This window comes from Temnothorax longispinosus, chromosome 11 (assembly GCF_030848805.1).
Source record: "Temnothorax longispinosus isolate EJ_2023e chromosome 11, Tlon_JGU_v1, whole genome shotgun sequence".
In the NCBI taxonomy this organism is placed as follows: domain Eukaryota; kingdom Metazoa; phylum Arthropoda; class Insecta; order Hymenoptera; family Formicidae; genus Temnothorax; species Temnothorax longispinosus.
Genome location: NC_092368.1, coordinates 16,242,131 through 16,258,639, shown reverse-complemented (window position 1 = coordinate 16,258,639; position 16,509 = coordinate 16,242,131). Strand labels below are relative to the sequence as shown.

The 16,509-nt window shown below is 37.9% G+C and overlaps 3 protein-coding genes across 6 annotated transcripts; 1 reads left to right on the top strand and 2 right to left on the bottom strand.

Moving 5' to 3' along the window:
* Positions 1-603: 603 nt before the first annotated feature.
* On the bottom strand, positions 604-5,664 carry LOC139821975 (uncharacterized). Its single transcript, XM_071793442.1, has 11 exons — positions 5,476-5,664; positions 5,101-5,369; positions 4,702-5,007; positions 3,837-4,480; positions 3,538-3,750; positions 3,145-3,462; positions 2,822-3,020; positions 2,502-2,674; positions 2,319-2,416; positions 1,987-2,248; positions 604-1,827 (listed from the first exon to the last, which is right to left on the bottom strand). Exons 2-11 carry the CDS (start codon positions 5,234-5,236, stop codon positions 1,309-1,311), a joined length of 2,868 nt encoding a protein of 955 aa, XP_071649543.1. The 5' UTR covers positions 5,237-5,369; positions 5,476-5,664; the 3' UTR covers positions 604-1,308.
* Positions 5,665-5,857: 193 nt separating this feature from the next.
* Positions 5,858-11,325, bottom strand: LOC139821981 (coiled-coil domain-containing protein 6). 4 transcript variants are annotated; one of them, XM_071793456.1, is made up of 6 exons: positions 10,672-11,325; positions 9,920-10,460; positions 9,557-9,692; positions 9,279-9,421; positions 9,014-9,120; positions 5,858-8,752 (listed from the first exon to the last, which is right to left on the bottom strand). In XM_071793456.1, the coding sequence occupies exons 1-6, from the start codon at positions 10,891-10,893 to the stop codon at positions 8,582-8,584; spliced, it is 1,320 nt and encodes a 439-aa protein (XP_071649557.1). In that variant the 5' UTR covers positions 10,894-11,325; the 3' UTR covers positions 5,858-8,581. The 4 variants fall into 4 exon arrangements, with proteins under 4 accessions (XP_071649557.1, XP_071649559.1, XP_071649558.1 ...); XM_071793458.1 differs by having other exon boundaries at positions 9,014-9,105; XM_071793457.1 differs by having other exon boundaries at positions 9,279-9,406; positions 10,672-11,324.
* A 456-nt stretch (positions 11,326-11,781) lies between these two features.
* LOC139821976 (U3 small nucleolar RNA-associated protein 14 homolog A) lies at positions 11,782-15,881 on the top strand. Its single transcript, XM_071793443.1, has 6 exons — positions 11,782-12,103; positions 12,202-12,418; positions 13,053-13,373; positions 13,477-13,728; positions 13,912-15,150; positions 15,356-15,881. The coding sequence occupies exons 1-6, from the start codon at positions 11,997-11,999 to the stop codon at positions 15,848-15,850; spliced, it is 2,631 nt and encodes an 876-aa protein (XP_071649544.1). The 5' UTR covers positions 11,782-11,996; the 3' UTR covers positions 15,851-15,881.
* Positions 15,882-16,509: the final 628 nt, after the last annotated feature.

Here is a 16,509-nt window from a genome sequence, read left to right as displayed (position 1 = left end):
AGGGTTTAACTTTTCAACTATTTTACTCTTGATTTTGATTGAATTCCGACTACAATTCGATATCTGTATATTTTGCGTTTCATGCGCTGATTGCGTTTAATTTAAAGTTTTACAATCACACTGACGATGGCCAGATATGGGCTGAAATGTTTTTACAAAACGTGTTTATTAAATAACTTAACACAAACACCTTGTTACGGCTTTGTGTCCGGTTTTTATACGTTTGTACTTATATTGTTAGACATATGCGATTGATCGATTTTTAAGAACATTTTTGTTCTGACGGGAAAAATCTGGATAAATTTAAAACACCTGTTTAAATCTATTTGTTTTCAGTCCTGCCACCTCATATATATGAAATTTTGAATGAAAAAACGTTATTCTAATAAAAAAACCTAAAACATAAACAAATCTAAAATAACTTAATAATACATTGTAATGTCTTCGAAAAACGAACATGTAGTAGAAGAAATAAAAAGAAACCATTTGACACTTTCCCAAAAAGAAACAAATATCTATTAAAATGGGAAAAAAAGAGAGGAAAAGTCCAGTATACGTCACTTTCATGTGTAAAGTTCGCATACTTATTCATTGAGGTACGTGTAAATTTTCTTTCGCTTCCTGTTTTATTATTTACATTAACGATATACAAAATGTCAGTGCCATTAAGTATGTGCCATTTTATGTGTAATAGAATTTACTTAGAATAAGAACAAGAGCGTTACACAGCCTCTTGCTTGCTATTCAAAGAAGAAATAAGAGAAATATATATGTGGAAGAAAAAACACTAGAATAAAAGAACAGATTAAAAAATATACATAAGAAAAAGTACAACAGAATATTCAATTTGTAAGAATTTTTGCCTGTTTAAAGGACTACTTCATAGAAATTAAAAATAAATCCCCTATACACTCGATTAACCATCTCAGGGACGTATTCGAATATATACATCAACTTGCATTCCATATATATGCAATATGTAACAATTATACAATCAACATATCTCCCAATGTAAAAAGAGAACACATGCCATATGCTGCTTAACACATTATTGGCCAGCGATATTTTGCGCAGATAAAATTAGGGTTTTGGAAATAGATGTAATAATTTACGAAATGGATGACTATAGACTATAAAGGATAATTGATATCTGTACATTTAAGAACATAAAATCTTTTTTATAATAAACCTTTCTTAAAAAGACCCATTTAGCCTTTCTTTAAAAGATCAGTCGTTTAGTCTTTATAACATCTAATTTTAGATCGACCTTTTAATGTGTTAAGACACGCGTGAAACATTGCTACAAATTTAGTAGCAGTCCATCGAATTGACGTCATTCTGCTTGTACATCGTCAGTATGTCGTCTAGAATCGACTCAAAACTACTGGTATACGTTTTCAGCCAGCGATTCTTCTCCTCGATGTAAGCGTCGATGTCCCAGTTGAAGATCGCGTGGAGGAAATCTTGGCGCGTTACCGACGAGATGTAACGCAGTGTCTTCTTCTCTTCTTTCTCCTCCTCTTTTACCATCTCGGTGTCCATGTTCATGGAGTTCTTGTAAATGGTTGCGAGCAGATTGGCATCGTTTGTATCCACGATTTCCTCAATAATGTTTGAGACATTTTGCATTTTCTCATCGTAGATAGATGAGAGAATGGACGGTGTTTCTTTAACATAGACGGTATCTATTACGGAGTGGTTTTCCACCGGTGACGACGGTTCGTCTAACTTGTACTTGAGCAGGCAGGTTTTCAATTTGCCGATTATCGCGGCAGACACTTTGCACACCTCAAAGTCGCTATCATCTTTTAGAGTAACCAGAAGCACCTAAAAGTTTAAGGGAAAAAATCACTCAAGCTATCAATATTTACTTATTAATAATTTATGAATTATATTTATTCATTTATTCATTTAATTGCTTATGGACTGATAGATTTAAGAATGTAAAGCTCGTGCCCAACATCAGAATTCTAACTAATTACTTACACCTAGGCAACTTTGTCTCGCTAGTTCATCCAGTGCCTTATTAAGCCTCCGCTTAATCTCGGTTTCGTTCAATGCCACGATCTTCCTATGCTCCTTGGAAAACGTCACGTTTGGGAAGCAGTTGTCAAGCATTCCCTGATCAGTCAAGTGTGATTTGACGAAGTGGTCCCAGAAAGATAATGCGTTTGTCTTCACTTCCCAGTGCAGATCAAACACGGCCGCTATACACATTGCTCGCAACATCGAATTGATGACCTCTTTCCTGCAAATTGCATGACATTAACTATTCTACAATGTATATCAAGTATTACAGATTTATAAACCCTACGTACGACCAGTTCTGATGAACATATAACTCCTTGATTAGAGTCACAGCCTCTCTCCTGACTATTGCCTCGCTTTCGTTCCTGAGTAGATCAATCGCCGTTTCCTATAAAAATCGGTTAACTCATATAACTCATCTTCTTCAACCATATTCGAAAAGCGAGTAAGGAAAAAGTAATAATTATACGTACGGATAAATTTACTTGCGACAGTTGCTGCTCCCATAGCTTGTTGATGCGTATCATAGTCGCGACGAATGTTAACGCTGACGCTCGCACGTAGCTCTCATCATCTGTTTTAATGATATCGACTGCCACTTTCGGAAACTCGTTAATCAACAGAAAGTCTTGGAATGCCGGATATTCTGCGAAAATTTGCGTATTTTTATATATTTTATTATACGTTAATTATGTATGTTGTTATGTATGTATGTTGTTTTAGCTGTATTAGTCGAAACAAATAATTGTGAAACTTGAAGAGGCTATCTATATCAATACTCTGATTCGCTTACTGTATTCAGAAATAGTCGCGATGGTGTTGAGAACCTCGAGAACACTATCTCTCACTTCCCAATTGGGGTCATGCAATCTTTTGAAGAGCGTAGGTCCGATCTCGTTCATATGGCTGTCCGAATCCACGAGTAGCGCCAAATTAGGCGGCATAAAGTTATGGATGGCGAGTTTGCACAGTTTCAATGCCTTCACACAGATCTAAATAGAAATCAAAATTCATCATCGTTTTCCAGTTTCTTTTCCAAGTAACAACTATTACGACTGAATTTTTCTCACGCAAACAATTAATTCATTACTCTGATTTCAGCAATCAATCTTTTACCGTCGGTAGTATCCCAGGATGATTGAGAATCTCCTGTGCGAGGGATAACACACATATCGTTTCCACGCATTCCTGCCATTTCAGTTTGAATTTTTCTGTCATGACAGCCAAGCCATCGAGCAGCGACGCCAGTAGAATAGGATAGTTGACTATAGGATCACCGTCCAATATCGATTTATATAGAAACTTTCGCGGATTCTCCGAAGGAGAGGTGCTGTTTATGTCTGATGACGTGCAATTCCTCGCTTGCCCGCACATGTCCGGCATGTAACTTTTCAAGACGTGGCATAAGGCTTGGAAAGCAATCACAGCTACATCCTGATAAAAAAGTACAATTACAATTACAAAAGTTAATCAAGATTTAATTTAATTTAATAAATCGTATATACTCACTCTATCCATTATGTCTGATATTTCAAGGAGTATATCGATAGAAACTTTACAAATCTGCTCCATTGGAAGATCCCCCTTCCGTATAATGTCTCTCATGCTGTAAGCTAATCTTTGTACAGTGGTACACGTTACGTCGAAAATTTTACTAACAAACATATCGAAGAGATCGTGATTCAAATGATTCTTCTTTATACAGACGCACAGTGGTATTATCTGTCAATGAATTAAAATCAGTTTGCTTTTAATATTAGTATCCAACTACACATGCATATTAAATGCACGAGCTGTGACTGACTTACCATTAATGCGATGGCTTGGTGCTCAAACTTGTGCTCCTCCGGCAGAACAAATTCACGCAATGTAAGCAACTTTTTCCAGTATGTCATAGAGAACTTGTTGTTCTTCACCAGCTCTATAATGTCCTTCTTCGACAACAACATCATAGAAATGTAGCACAGACCATAGCAGAACTTGTGCCATGCGTCAATGTCGATCATTGTGGTGTTCTCCTTAATTCCTTGCTTCAGCTTCAAAAACAGTGACAATAGCAGCAGCTTGTGCACATGTTGAAGAAATCTAGTGCTGATACAGGCCTCGAACAACGCCTTCACCCGCATCTCGAGGTCTACGAGTCTCTCGATCAACTCAGGAATGCTGTTGTCCAAACTCGCAAACAGAGTGTTCTCCATGATGCTGGTCAATAAGTCCAACGTAGAGCACAACAGTTTGTTCTGCTCCAGATACGTCTCCTCCAGGGCCTGGTGCATTTGTACATTCAGAATATTGCTCATCAGGGGAGCAGCGACTGTCAGAATGATCTCTTTGCACGTCTCAGTGTTTTTTTGTTCATGCAGCAGCAAGGTCCACAAGAATTTCTGACTCTCCCTCGTAACGTACATCGTCTGATTCCAATGTGCGTATTTCACAACGTCCTTCCATACACCTATCGCGTTTAGGAAGAGAGTAGTAATTTGGTAGCTATATTATTTGTAAATTCTTAACATATAAATCTTAATAAGCTTCAAAATTATTATACATTTATTTACATGTATATTATGATTCGCAAAAATATAAATGTTCCGAAAAGTAACGCTTTTATTCTTTTGCTTTCTATAACACAATTCTAAATAGACACTAAGCATTAATATTATAGTTTTGTCTTACCAAACTGTATTACCCACTGTCTGCCGCTTCGATGAACGATCAAGTTCGACAACATTGTGGTATATGCCATTTTAATGGACGCCGGCAAATCTTCTCGGTGCAATTGCAGGACTTTGTAGAGTCGGTTGTATACGTCCTGACATTGCCAGTAGTGATAACGCAGTTCGTGCCGCGAGATAATCCCTACCAGTTTCAGCGTAAACGTGATTACAGGTTGCGAAGCCTTCTGTCCCGACTCCCATATCGCTAAAGCCTTCGGTATCCATTTTTGAAAGACCTCGCAGTACTCGTAATCGACCGTGGCACCTGTGAGATCCAGGAAGCAAAGTAGACGTAACCGTTAGCAAAGTAGATGTAATCGGAGCGACTAGGTGAGAAAGCCGAGCGTCCTTTCCTTACATTCTTTCGTGTTCTCCGCAATGTGGGTGAGCAAATGATCTAAATAGGTTGTCGAGACGACGTTGTAATCCGGCAGGAGGAACAAGTCTAGAACCTCCGCCAATACCTCCTCGTTCTTCCCTCTGCGTGAATTCATTGCGATGCGACGTGATTGCTACGACCGACACGACAGATCCGCCTCATAGACCCGCTCCAATCGCGTGCGAACGAGCAGCGGAGAAATCAACGATGTTGACGCAACGGGAAACGGAACGAATTTTATTTACATTCTGCAAATAATGATTAATACTTATTGACAAGATGAAAAATTTGCGAGGCGCTGATAAGCCACCATTTTGGGAAAATCAAGAGAAACTTGAGAGATATATCACTTACGGCATTTTCCAACGTGGGTGATAAAGCGTCCTCGGCGTTTTAAAAGGCGTAACGAATGTAACGATCGACGGGAGACATTTTTTGACACATTGTGAAACCGCTTGATCGGCTTGATCTTTAGCACGTGCACCAATGCCACCAATGAGACGCATCCAAAAATAGGTTCGTTTCCGCGCTAATCAGCGATGTGGTCGATAACGCAGGTCTCGACCTGGATTCTTTAGTCGAGACACGAATCCCCGACTCGGCGATACGTCAGATTTCTGCATTACCGACGGTATCACCGAGCGGCGCGCGCAAATTCAATTATTCTTATAAATATATTGATCACACGCAATTACGCGTTTCACAATTAAAGGCTTGCGCAAAGGAGTAGACAATGTTTAATAGCAAAAACGTGACTGTATTTCATAAAAGCTTGAGTAAAATACATACTATATAGCCGTGAAGCATATCTGCGTAATTACAATTATTCAATAAGAATCTTTTACGTTATCATAAAATTCTATACCATATACGACCACTTATGTATATATATATCGAGCGATACGTATACACACACGTGTATTTTATATGTATAAACACCGTTCGATACAACATAATAAACAACGCTTTCACCTGATTCTCGCATATCGTTTAATGTATAATACACCTGTTATAAACAAGGGTTCTCAGGGCATGTAGCGACAGTCACCTTGCATTACGAGATCGGAGGAAAAAGAAGTGCGCGAGGGAATCACCCGCGCATGGATATGGACTTGAAATGAATCTTGTAACAAGCGACGGTCGATCTCGTACGTTTCTCTCACGTTTCCTTCGCTTCTCGCATCATAATTCATGGTAACCAGCGTACATCAAGAATCTTCAAACAAAAAAAACCAGACGATCCTTCGGTATTGACCTCTACAATTTTTCAAAATCTCAAGATCCAAGCCTTCCAGATTCCGTAAGCCTGAAACGAAGAGATTTCCTCGAAACTTCGCAAGTAGGCGTCGAAAGATATCTCGAGGCCTTAAAGAAAAAAAAAGAAGGCGTTAAAGTTCTAAATTTTACAACTAAAGATATTGAAGTTTTAGAAATAAGATTTCGAGCTTCCGAAATTTGAGAAGTTCAATTTACCGGAACGTCCTCGTAGAACAAAGACGCCAAACTCTCCGATGTAACGTAACAGATTAACGGATTAACGCAAACGTGCATCGTTGGTATAAAAAAAACAATTTATTAGGAAATAAACTCTTGAATGCAAGATCTGTCTCTTATGCGCAGCGCTCGATACTACGAGATCTTAATAGGCTTTCCGGCTCCAGTGTATCAAAATTCCCATAATCCAACTTTTCTGCAAAATATTCTAAGACTAAGGGATTTATAATTAAGGGACATAAGTTCTTGAGGCGATGTGTTTCTTACATGTACGGCAATCCAAGATTTCAAAATCCAAAGATTCTAAGAGCAGAAAACTCCCGAGACATCCGAGCTTAAGGACTAACGAATTTAAAAACACGAAAATTCTTTAGATGCTTTTTACATGAATTTTACGAATAAGATCCTAAAAATATTGTGTGAACAACATACAATTTTGTAGGTTTACATTGATCATTAAACAAAAATATTTAGTATTATGTATCTATATGTCGCAAGAATTTTGTGTATTCGTTTTTTTTTGCAAAAATAGAGAATTACAAAAAACCGGGACAACGTGGAATGAATAAAAATTACACAATCTTACGAGATTTCAGTAATTTTACAAAATCTTGGGCTTTATCAGTGATATCTAAGTTAAAATTTTTATTAATTTATATTTATAAATATATCATAAATTACATTTATAAATATAAGTAAATATAAATTTATATTTATATTTATATTAATAATTTTTCTTCACTTCACAATATCCTTGTTCTTTTTTGTGGATTCTCTAGTGACTTGGGGAAAAAAAAAAAATTACACGAAATCCCTGCGACATATATATATATATATATATATATATATATATATATATATATATATATATATATAATGTATATGTATTTGTATTATACTTATAGACACTTAGTTATACTTAAGCGTTTAGAGTGTACACTCTATTTAGATCCGCAAGTTTAGATTCTCAGATCGTTGGACTGTTGAATACTTGGAACTTTAGGGCCTTGAATTGTCACAGATTTACAATTATCAAATTCCAACTTTCTTAGATACCGAAGTTTCCGCGATCGCTGAAATCTCCCCGGAGTCTGACTCTACCTAATTTCGTATTTCTTTTCAGATCAGACAACTCCCATCCGAAGGAACTAACAAAATCTTTCCTCTAGAGTTATTCTTTCGCCTCTACCAGTACTGCGTGCGCTAAGTGATTACTCAGGCTCAAAGCTAAACAAATGCAATACCTGTTAAATCGTGTGAACACCGCGACACTACACCCTAGTTACTTTCGTTTATGTTCTTAAACGCACAGTAAGATTACAGTAATATCGCAAATATGCCGTGTAAGACCGTGTATTCATAATCGGTTCTTATATTTAAGACCATCTTAAGTACAATCTTAAGATGGATTATGAATACCGGTCTAAATGTCTGTTCAGCGTTCGCGTTCAATATTTATACTATGGTTACTTGGAACATGGAAGCAACATGTCAATGTTTTTTTTTTTTTCCATTTTCTTATGTAGAACACTCAAACGATATTAATTACATAGTACGACAAAGAGCACGGTCTGAATGATATTTCAGGCATCATAAGAGAGGAGTCATCGAAGGAGCGAGGTATCGAAAAGGATCACTCCGCGACCAAGAGGCGAGACGCTTTCGCGATTGCGTTGTTTAACTCTATATCTGCCCATTTTCAGATTGAAATAATCACGTCCCTCTCTCTTTCTTTCTTTCTATCTCCCTTTCTTTCTCTTAGCCGTAGCCCGTGTGTTATACATTAGAGCTGAAGTAGTTAACAAACGGAAACATCCGAGAAGAAAAAGCGCCGACAATGGTGTCTCGAACCCCAGTACGGGTTTCCCGCATATCTCTTAGCTGGAACGCACCGTTTAGAGAAGTACCTTGCGCGCGATTATATAAAAGGGGTTTCTATGGAGAGCCCTCTCTTCAACTTGGCGACTTATGTTTTCGCGATGTCCATCGGTGATCCTGGATGGGGCGCAGCGACGGGATTCGGCGTAGGATTGAGAGCGATGGTCGGCGGCCCGCCGGCACTCACGATAGTGGGGGGAATCGCCGGCTTAACAAAACGATCCGAGGTGCGTCTGCTAGATGATGCCACAATATGTCCCTGTTTCAGCAAACATTTGCAAACACAAATAAAGAAAAAAACATGATAAAACAATCATTCTTCAGAAACGCCAAGAAGAGTTTTCTCACGATCATTGATACAATCGTTGAGCAATGCTAGATTCTAATTGAAGTAAAATTGTCTCATGGTAAGGAAAAATCTTTCTTTAACACATAATGACAAGGGAGATTATGTCCCACCTACTTATTTAATGAAATAATCAATTAGTATCCAGCAATGATTTCCTACATAATAATTTACCCCAGGAGGCGACGAGCTCGCAAACAGAGGGGCACTCGGCTGGCCACAAGCGTAGCATCGGTTTGTGCTGAAGCCTTCTCTAGACGTCGAACCTAGCACGTTAATACCTAGTGATAAAATATGCACTCGCATAAATTCGCTAAACATAAAACATGCATTGGAGAGAAAACGCCAATTCTATTCTTATAAATTTTTATATTGATATATTCGTTAGACGTTCCATTTATTCACATAAATTTTGACTATACAGCTCTTGTCAACTTACCAGGACTTAGTGGCCTTGAGGAACTAGGCGAAGGATTGTAGGGCACAGGACTGGATACCGTACGGGTCCTTATGTTTCCCCCAGACATCACGATTTCGTTGTAGTGCCGTTCCTCTTCCATCTCCAAGCTGCGAAAATCATGTCTGTGAGATTAGGAATAATAAATATCTTTCAATTCTAACTATAAGATTCAGTTATGCCATTATTATGAAATTTGACGGAATAAAAAGGGATACATTTCAAGATATTATACAAATAATTAGCAAAACTTAACCTACCTGGACTCAGACTCCGAAAGGTGTCTACACAAAGCCTCGCGACGCTCCACCTCCAGCTGCAGCTTTCTCTGCAATCTCAGATTCTCCTCGCGTATTTGCTTTTCCTCGTTAACGTATCGCTTCATTTTTTCCGTATCTAAAAACGACCGAGTTTAGGAGACTGAATTTGATGAACTTTTCAGAGCACATATTATGGAACTTTTCGGAACAGATTCCAATCGGAATTGTTTAGTTATTTCCTAGATCTCTATTGTGTTTTCTGGGGAAAACGTAATAATTCCGATTTGGAATCCATTCCAAAAAATTCCATAATACGTGTCCAGTACAGATTAGAAACTAAGATAACTAAGATGACGTCCTTACGTTCTTGCTGTGAAATGAGCAAGGTATGCTTTAATCTGGCGACCTCGCTTCTCAGAGTCTGAATGTGCGTGCTCAGGTTCGTGGCGGTGTCGCCATTGTTGATCTCCCTGGGTGAAGTAGGGTCCGAGACAGGCTGATCCAACTTGATCTGCAGTATCCTTTTCTCGGCCTCGAGCTTATCCATTCGTTTCCACAGCTTGTTCACCAACGCCTCCTGTTCCTGCTCCAGAGTGTTCTCTAACTCAACCTTCTCACGTCGCAGCTGCTCCAAATTGCTCTGCTTGGCCAACGTCTCCGCTTCCAGCTTCTCGATCTTTCTCATCAGCTTATTCACCAAGCACTCCTGTTCCTGCTCTAATGTCTGCTCGAGCTTGCATTTCTCTTGCCGCAGCTGGTTCAGTTTTCTTGACAAGTCGTTAGTAAGACATTCCTCCTCCTGTTCGTAGTGGTGAGCCAGAGTTTCTTTCTCCTTCTTCAAAGCCTGAATCTTCTTCAGTAGAGTGTTGCTTATGAATTCCTCTTCCTGCTCGGCTTTAGCTTGCTGCAAATATAGAGAACGCGAGTCTCACAATCAAACATAAAAGATACCTGCTCTCACTTTCAACAAATATAGAAAGGACAAATGTAAAATAGAAAACAACTGGTGTTTCAATTAACGTTTATAACTAAACTCATCTCATGGATTGTAGAATGTAATATTTGATACTGATTGCAATAAAAAAAAAACTGAGAAACAGGGAATCGACTCTCACAATGATGACAGATGCCTGACGCAGGCTGCGGTTCTCCTCCTGCAGGGCCTTCACTCGCAGCTTGTACGTCTCGAGCTCGACCTTGAGCACGCGGTTGTGCTGCTGCAGGGACTCGATGCGCTTCTGCAGCTGCTCGCGCGTGACCGGCGACGGCGGCATCATGATCGGCCCGCCGTCGATTGAGCTCGAATCACTCTCGGACGCGCTATCGCGATCGGCCATGTTTCTCTTCGCGGGTAAACGACAACGACGACAACCACGGCGACGACGTGGACGATGAGGGGGATACGCCGGTTATCGCCGGCCGCTGTTCATCGCACGCGAACCCGGGGGGAACGGAGCGTCCTGTCGCCGGCGTGCCCACGTGCCACGTGCCCTTCTCTCTCTCTCTCTCTCTTTCTCGACTTCGCGTCCGCTACCCGCCCGGGAGAATATCGTCGGAGACGTCGGAGTAATGCCGATTTTACCCGTAGCGTGATCGTCGAACGGCGGACATGTGCTCCCCGTACGCGAGGGACGATACCGCAGAAAACCGATATCAGCTGTTTGTTTGCACCGCACTCGCCACTCGCTCGCCCGATTGTTTTCACGACCGCGAAAGTGGCGCGGCGTGTTCCGCGACTCGTTGCGCGTCGTGATTCGCGGTCAACCGCGGAGACACCTGGCGAAGGAGACCCGAACGACCCGGGCGACACATGCGTACGGGGCCGCAAGAACAATTTTGGACTAAACTCCGGCTACTAGAGCCACGGTGAAAGATTTTCACCGTGTTCCGGACGAATCCATCCCATTATAGTTTATAACCGCTTTGTTGTCGCGCGGTTATGATTTTAAAGAATTTATTGTTAAAGAATTTATTGTGTATATATATATCTATTATTAATATTTATCGATAACAATTTAAAAGTTTTTCCCGTAGTTATAGTCTGAAATATATATAGCTCCCCTTATTTTTAATCTGTTAATTTCTCTTGCTCTAATTTATAAGAGTTAGTTCAGTTGGTATATCAGCTATAGGTTATTATTATATTAATAAATATATATATATATATATATATATATATATATATAATTATATTTTTAAAAGACGTGTCAGTTTATCAATGTTGAGAAAACAGCTAGAGCTAGAATTCAAATATCGTTTAATTAAAAAATATCGATTGATTGAAAAAACTATCGATTTTTTTCGATTAATCGAGAATCATCGTCCATTCCTTCCTCTTGTGGAGTCGTGATACGAGTGATACCACGTGGGTTTGCTGAAGCTGGAGTCAGCTCAGTCAGCTTGTATCACAATAATAAAAAGGATTCATGCGGCCGCGAAGATGAGCGACGCGGAAGTAGATCACAATTTATATGACAGCGATCAGGAAATCGCCAAACATCATTCGAAGCTTATCGAGGCCGTGACGCGGCTCGATAAGGGGCAAAGGTGAGGAATAATGACGAAGTTGTCATAAGAATGCTTGAGATTCCGATCTTACTTTTGTATATCGTTACAATTCTCATTGTATTTTTCCTCATTGATAGAGTGAAAAAGGCGGAACGAAGCGAGCCTAGTCTAGAGGTATCGGAGTACCATCTCGTAAAAAGCGGAGCAACAGATAAAGATGCGGTGTCCACGCAAGACCTGATCAAGTCGTTGGAGCGAAAAGGAGATCAGGGCAATATTATTAAGAAGCTTCGGTACATCCAGCAAAAGAACAAAGTTCTTCCTAAGCCATTGGAGAAACCAGCAGCTGAGAGGGTAATTTGCTTTGTGCAAGTTTAAGTTAATATCTTTTTAATTGAATTTTACCATTATTAATAATTTCAATTATCTTTATACTTTTTGTTGGGGCAAAAATCGATGTTTGATGCCTTTTTGTTAAGAAATTGATTAATTTTCTGACGTTTTTAGATTTAATTAATCTCTATAGTAATAATTTTTTGGTTTAATGCCACTGAATCTCAAGTAACTAGAAAAAGGAATTACAAATTAATCAATTAATATTGATCTTTTTCTGATATCCAAATATAAGAAATTGTTATTTTTTAATATTTATTTATCTTTTTAATATCACTATATAAAAATAATAAATCTAGGACTCTCGATAATGAAACCGATAAAGTGGAGTAACAATTTGGACAATTGAGAGTGTAATATGGTTATTGGTGTTTAAACTTATAAGTTATAATTTATTTAATAATTTACAAAGTCAATGACGGACCATATTGTACTCTCAATTGCCCAAATTGTAACCTCACTTTATTAGTTTTAATATTACCTATTTTTGTCCATTTTATTTATTTTTGGCTATTTATTTTTATTATAAGATCTGCTAACAAAATTATCTGGCGTCTCATGGAAAATAAAAGGAACTTTGTTAAATCTCTTATAGATAAAAAGGACAGTCGGTTATGACAAGGTTAAGGAAGACTTGAGAAAATGGGACAGTATAGTAGCTAGGAACAGGACAGCAGAACAACTGTCCTTTCCATTAAAACGTCTAACAGCAGTAAAGGATTCTCGAGCTTCAAAGATTCCTGCATTTCTGAGTGGTTTTAGTACAAAATCCGATTTGATGAAGAAGTTTGAAGAAGTAGATCCAACATTGCTGTATCCAGCTGAAAAGGAAGAGGAGAAGGGTAATAAATACAAAATGACACTGGAAGAGGTGATCTTGAGGAGGAAGGAAGCTGCCAGGCTCAGAGCTCAACAGGTACAGAAAGTTATGCGGTTACTAAGAGATTATATCAATATAAATAAAGAGGATAAGAAACAGATTTAATGGAAAATTATTTTTAACTTTTTTGCACTTTCAGTCATACAAAGAGGCGAAGGCACATCGTCAGCGTAAAATAAAGAGCAAGAAGTTCCATCGGATCCAGCGGAAGGATAAGATTAAGCAGCAGTTAAAGGATTTCGAAAAGTTGAAGGATAGTAATCCACAGGAGGCCCTGGCGAAGTTGGAACAATTAGACAAAACTCGGGCTGAAGAGAGAATGTCGTTGAGACATAAAAACACGGGTCAATGGGCTAGGAATAAACAGATCAAAGCTAAATATAACAAGGAAGTGAGTATTTTGACTTAAAATCTGGATAAAAAACAAAACATCGATTTTTAATAGAAATTATTTTAATGAAAATGTATATCAAAATATCTTTCAAAATAACTAAATAAATATTACAAGCATTTGAATATTAAAACTATCTAAATGATTAAGAACAATTATATATAACAAACTTTTTTTTGTTAGACACGACAGGTTCTTGCTGAACAATTGGCCATTAATAGAGAATTGACGCAAAAAGTTAAAAGAACGGACAGTGATGAAGAAGATGAAGAAGATGAGGAAAATGAGGAATATGTAGAAAATGTGGAAGATAAAGAAGATGAAGAAGACGAGATACTATTAAAAAACAAAGAAGGTAACATAAAGACTGAACCTGAAATTGATAACTTCCTTAAGCGTTGTCGGGAATTCTATGATAAAAAACAACAGACGAAAAAAGAGGAAATAGAGAGAGATGGAATTTCGGAAGAGGAAAAAGAGACGTCATGTCATGATGAAAAGAATGATGAAAATTCACAAGCAAATAGAAGTGATATGAAAAACAAGTTATGCAGTAATGAGAAAAGTAGTACTTTGCAAGCAAATGTAAGTGATACCAAAAGTAAATTACGTAAAAATAAGAGAAGCGGTAGTTTAGTTGCAAATATAAATGATCAAAGTAAAAAAAGTAAATCTTGCAGCAATGAAAAAAACAATACTTTGCAAGTAAATACAAGTGATACCAAAAGTAAATTACATGGTAATAAGAAAAGCGACATTTCACACGCAAATACAAGTAATATAAACAGCAAATCCTGCAGCAATGAAAAAAGCAGTAATTTATTAGCAAATACAAATGATGTAAAAGATAAAACTCGTAAAAGGAAAAAGAATAAAGAAAGTCCGATATCCGATTCTGTAGATGCTACGAGCAAACACAATAATAAAAAATTTAAATCACAAGACGTAAATGATTCCGAGGGATCAAAAAAGAAAAAGTCAAAGCTGAATCTAAAGAAGCAAGAAGTCAAGAAGAAATGCAAGGCAAACAAGAAGATGGAAAAGCAGAAGGAGGATGAAGAGGAGAATGAAGATTATTCGCCAAACCTCGAATTTGAAAACCCCAAACGGAAACCTATTTTGGATTCTCCATTAGAGGAAACGACTTCCAGGGAAAATGCACAGAAAAATAGCAATCTGACGAGTTTGAAGACAATAGCAAATAATACAACACAGGAACCAGCTGGCATTAGCCACGAAGCGGAGATAGACCCGAAAAAATACGTAAACATAAAGCCTAAATACTTAAAGACGCAGCTGCCAGATTTAACTACAGGCGGGGATGAAGATAGCGAACAGGAAGAGGAGACTCACAAAATAATGAGCGAGGCATTTGCGGACGATGACGTTGTCGAAGAATTTAGGAAGGAGCAGGAAGAGGAGGTACGTAATTAGAGTTTTAAATAAAAACTATACTTTTTATATGTATATAAAAACGTTTGCGCAATCTGTCACATTGCGTTTTTGAAAAAATGTGGTCTCAAAGTCTAGGACGGATCATGCATAACAGATTTCGAATAACATTGCGTTTCTATGAAGAATCGGCAAAAACTGTTGTAATAATCTATTATATGCAAAATAATTTTAGATGAAAAAGTCGCAGCCGCAAGATATTGATCTGAGTCTACCTGGATGGGGAAATTGGGGAGGACCGAACGTTAAGAAGAATAAACAGGCTCGTAAGAAGAGCCGATTTATTCTGACTGTTCCCAAGGTAGTGTCACGTAAGCCCGAAAACCAGGGGAAAGTCATAGTATTCGAGCACGAAAATGAAAAATTGAAGAAACACCTTGTCAAGGAGCTACCCTATCCGTTTACTAGAATCAAGGACTTTGAAGCGAGCATCAGAGCTCCCATCAGCAGGACTTTCGTCCCGATGAACGCTCATTTGCGGCTCATTCAACCGACAGTGAAGACCAAGCTCGGACAAGTGATCGAGCCAATGGACGAGAATGAGTTGGTGAAGAAGCAACCAATGGTGAAAAAACCCCTAAAGCGTATTATTGCAAAAGCTGATAAGAAAAAAAATATTCTAAAAAGCAAAAACAAAAAGGGAGGTAAACAGAATGTACAAAGTGTATGATAAAATAAATTCTATTATTCTATAATCGCTATATATGTATAAAATTATTTTGAAATTATTAGTTAATGAACTAGCTGTTAATAATTCTATTTGTCTGTATCGCTGAAATTATTTTGAGAAAATTATAAGTAGGTATTTCCATTGAAAGTGTATTATTAATCAAGCTTATGCGGTAAATTTCAAGATTATGTTCACATGGATTGTTTACACATTGTTTACACGAACCTTTTTCATGTAAACAATATAAAAATGTATAGATTATAAATTGATTGATTAATTGATTATCTTCTTTAAACTATTTTTGCAAACAGTCCTACAAAAATAAAAAATAGTTTTTAATTAGATTAGATTGGCTACATTTCAGTTCTAATTTATTCATTAACTGTATAGTGACATGATGCTAATACAGAAACATTATTATTTATAGTTTATACTGACAATGAGCTGTTAAGGGGATCCTAAAGCGAAGCCCGAACTTCCTCGATGTCGGTAATGTCAACATTTCTAATCAAATATCTATATCTGTCCTTGTTTCGATTGCTGCGCCATCTCTCGCTACACGCAATACTGCTGGTCCGGTGTCATATACATACATACATTACGTTCACGTAATCGTACTTTTCGCTTAACTTTTTTGTTTGGAGTCTCATTGTCAGCCT

What these genes read in the sequence shown, in the direction of transcription:
- LOC139821975 (XM_071793442.1), bottom strand. Translation starts at nt 5,236, where the DNA reads ATGAATTCACGCAGAGGGAAGAACGAGGAGGTATTGGCGGAGGTTCTA. An exon ending in TGCGGAGAACACGAAAGAAT is followed by an intron (nt 5,008 to 5,100) that starts GTAAGGAAAGGA and finishes TGGATCTCACAG; the next exon opens with GTGCCACGGTCGATTACGAG. An exon ending in ACCAAGCCATCGCATTAATG is followed by an intron (nt 3,751 to 3,836) that starts GTAAGTCAGTCA and finishes ATTCATTGACAG; the next exon opens with ATAATACCACTGTGCGTCTG.
- LOC139821981 (XM_071793456.1), bottom strand. Translation starts at nt 10,893, where the DNA reads ATGGCCGATCGCGATAGCGCGTCCGAGAGTGATTCGAGCTCAATCGAC. An exon ending in GTCAGGCATCTGTCATCATT is followed by an intron (nt 10,461 to 10,671) that starts GTGAGAGTCGAT and finishes CTATATTTGCAG; the next exon opens with CAAGCTAAAGCCGAGCAGGA. An exon ending in CTCAAGGCCACTAAGTCCTG is followed by an intron (nt 9,121 to 9,278) that starts GTAAGTTGACAA and finishes TTTTATCACTAG; the next exon opens with GTATTAACGTGCTAGGTTCG.
- LOC139821976 (XM_071793443.1), top strand. Translation starts at nt 11,997, where the DNA reads ATGAGCGACGCGGAAGTAGATCACAATTTATATGACAGCGATCAGGAA. An exon ending in CCAGGCTCAGAGCTCAACAG is followed by an intron (nt 13,374 to 13,476) that starts GTACAGAAAGTT and finishes TTGCACTTTCAG; the next exon opens with TCATACAAAGAGGCGAAGGC. An exon ending in AAGCTAAATATAACAAGGAA is followed by an intron (nt 13,729 to 13,911) that starts GTGAGTATTTTG and finishes TTTTTTTGTTAG; the next exon opens with ACACGACAGGTTCTTGCTGA.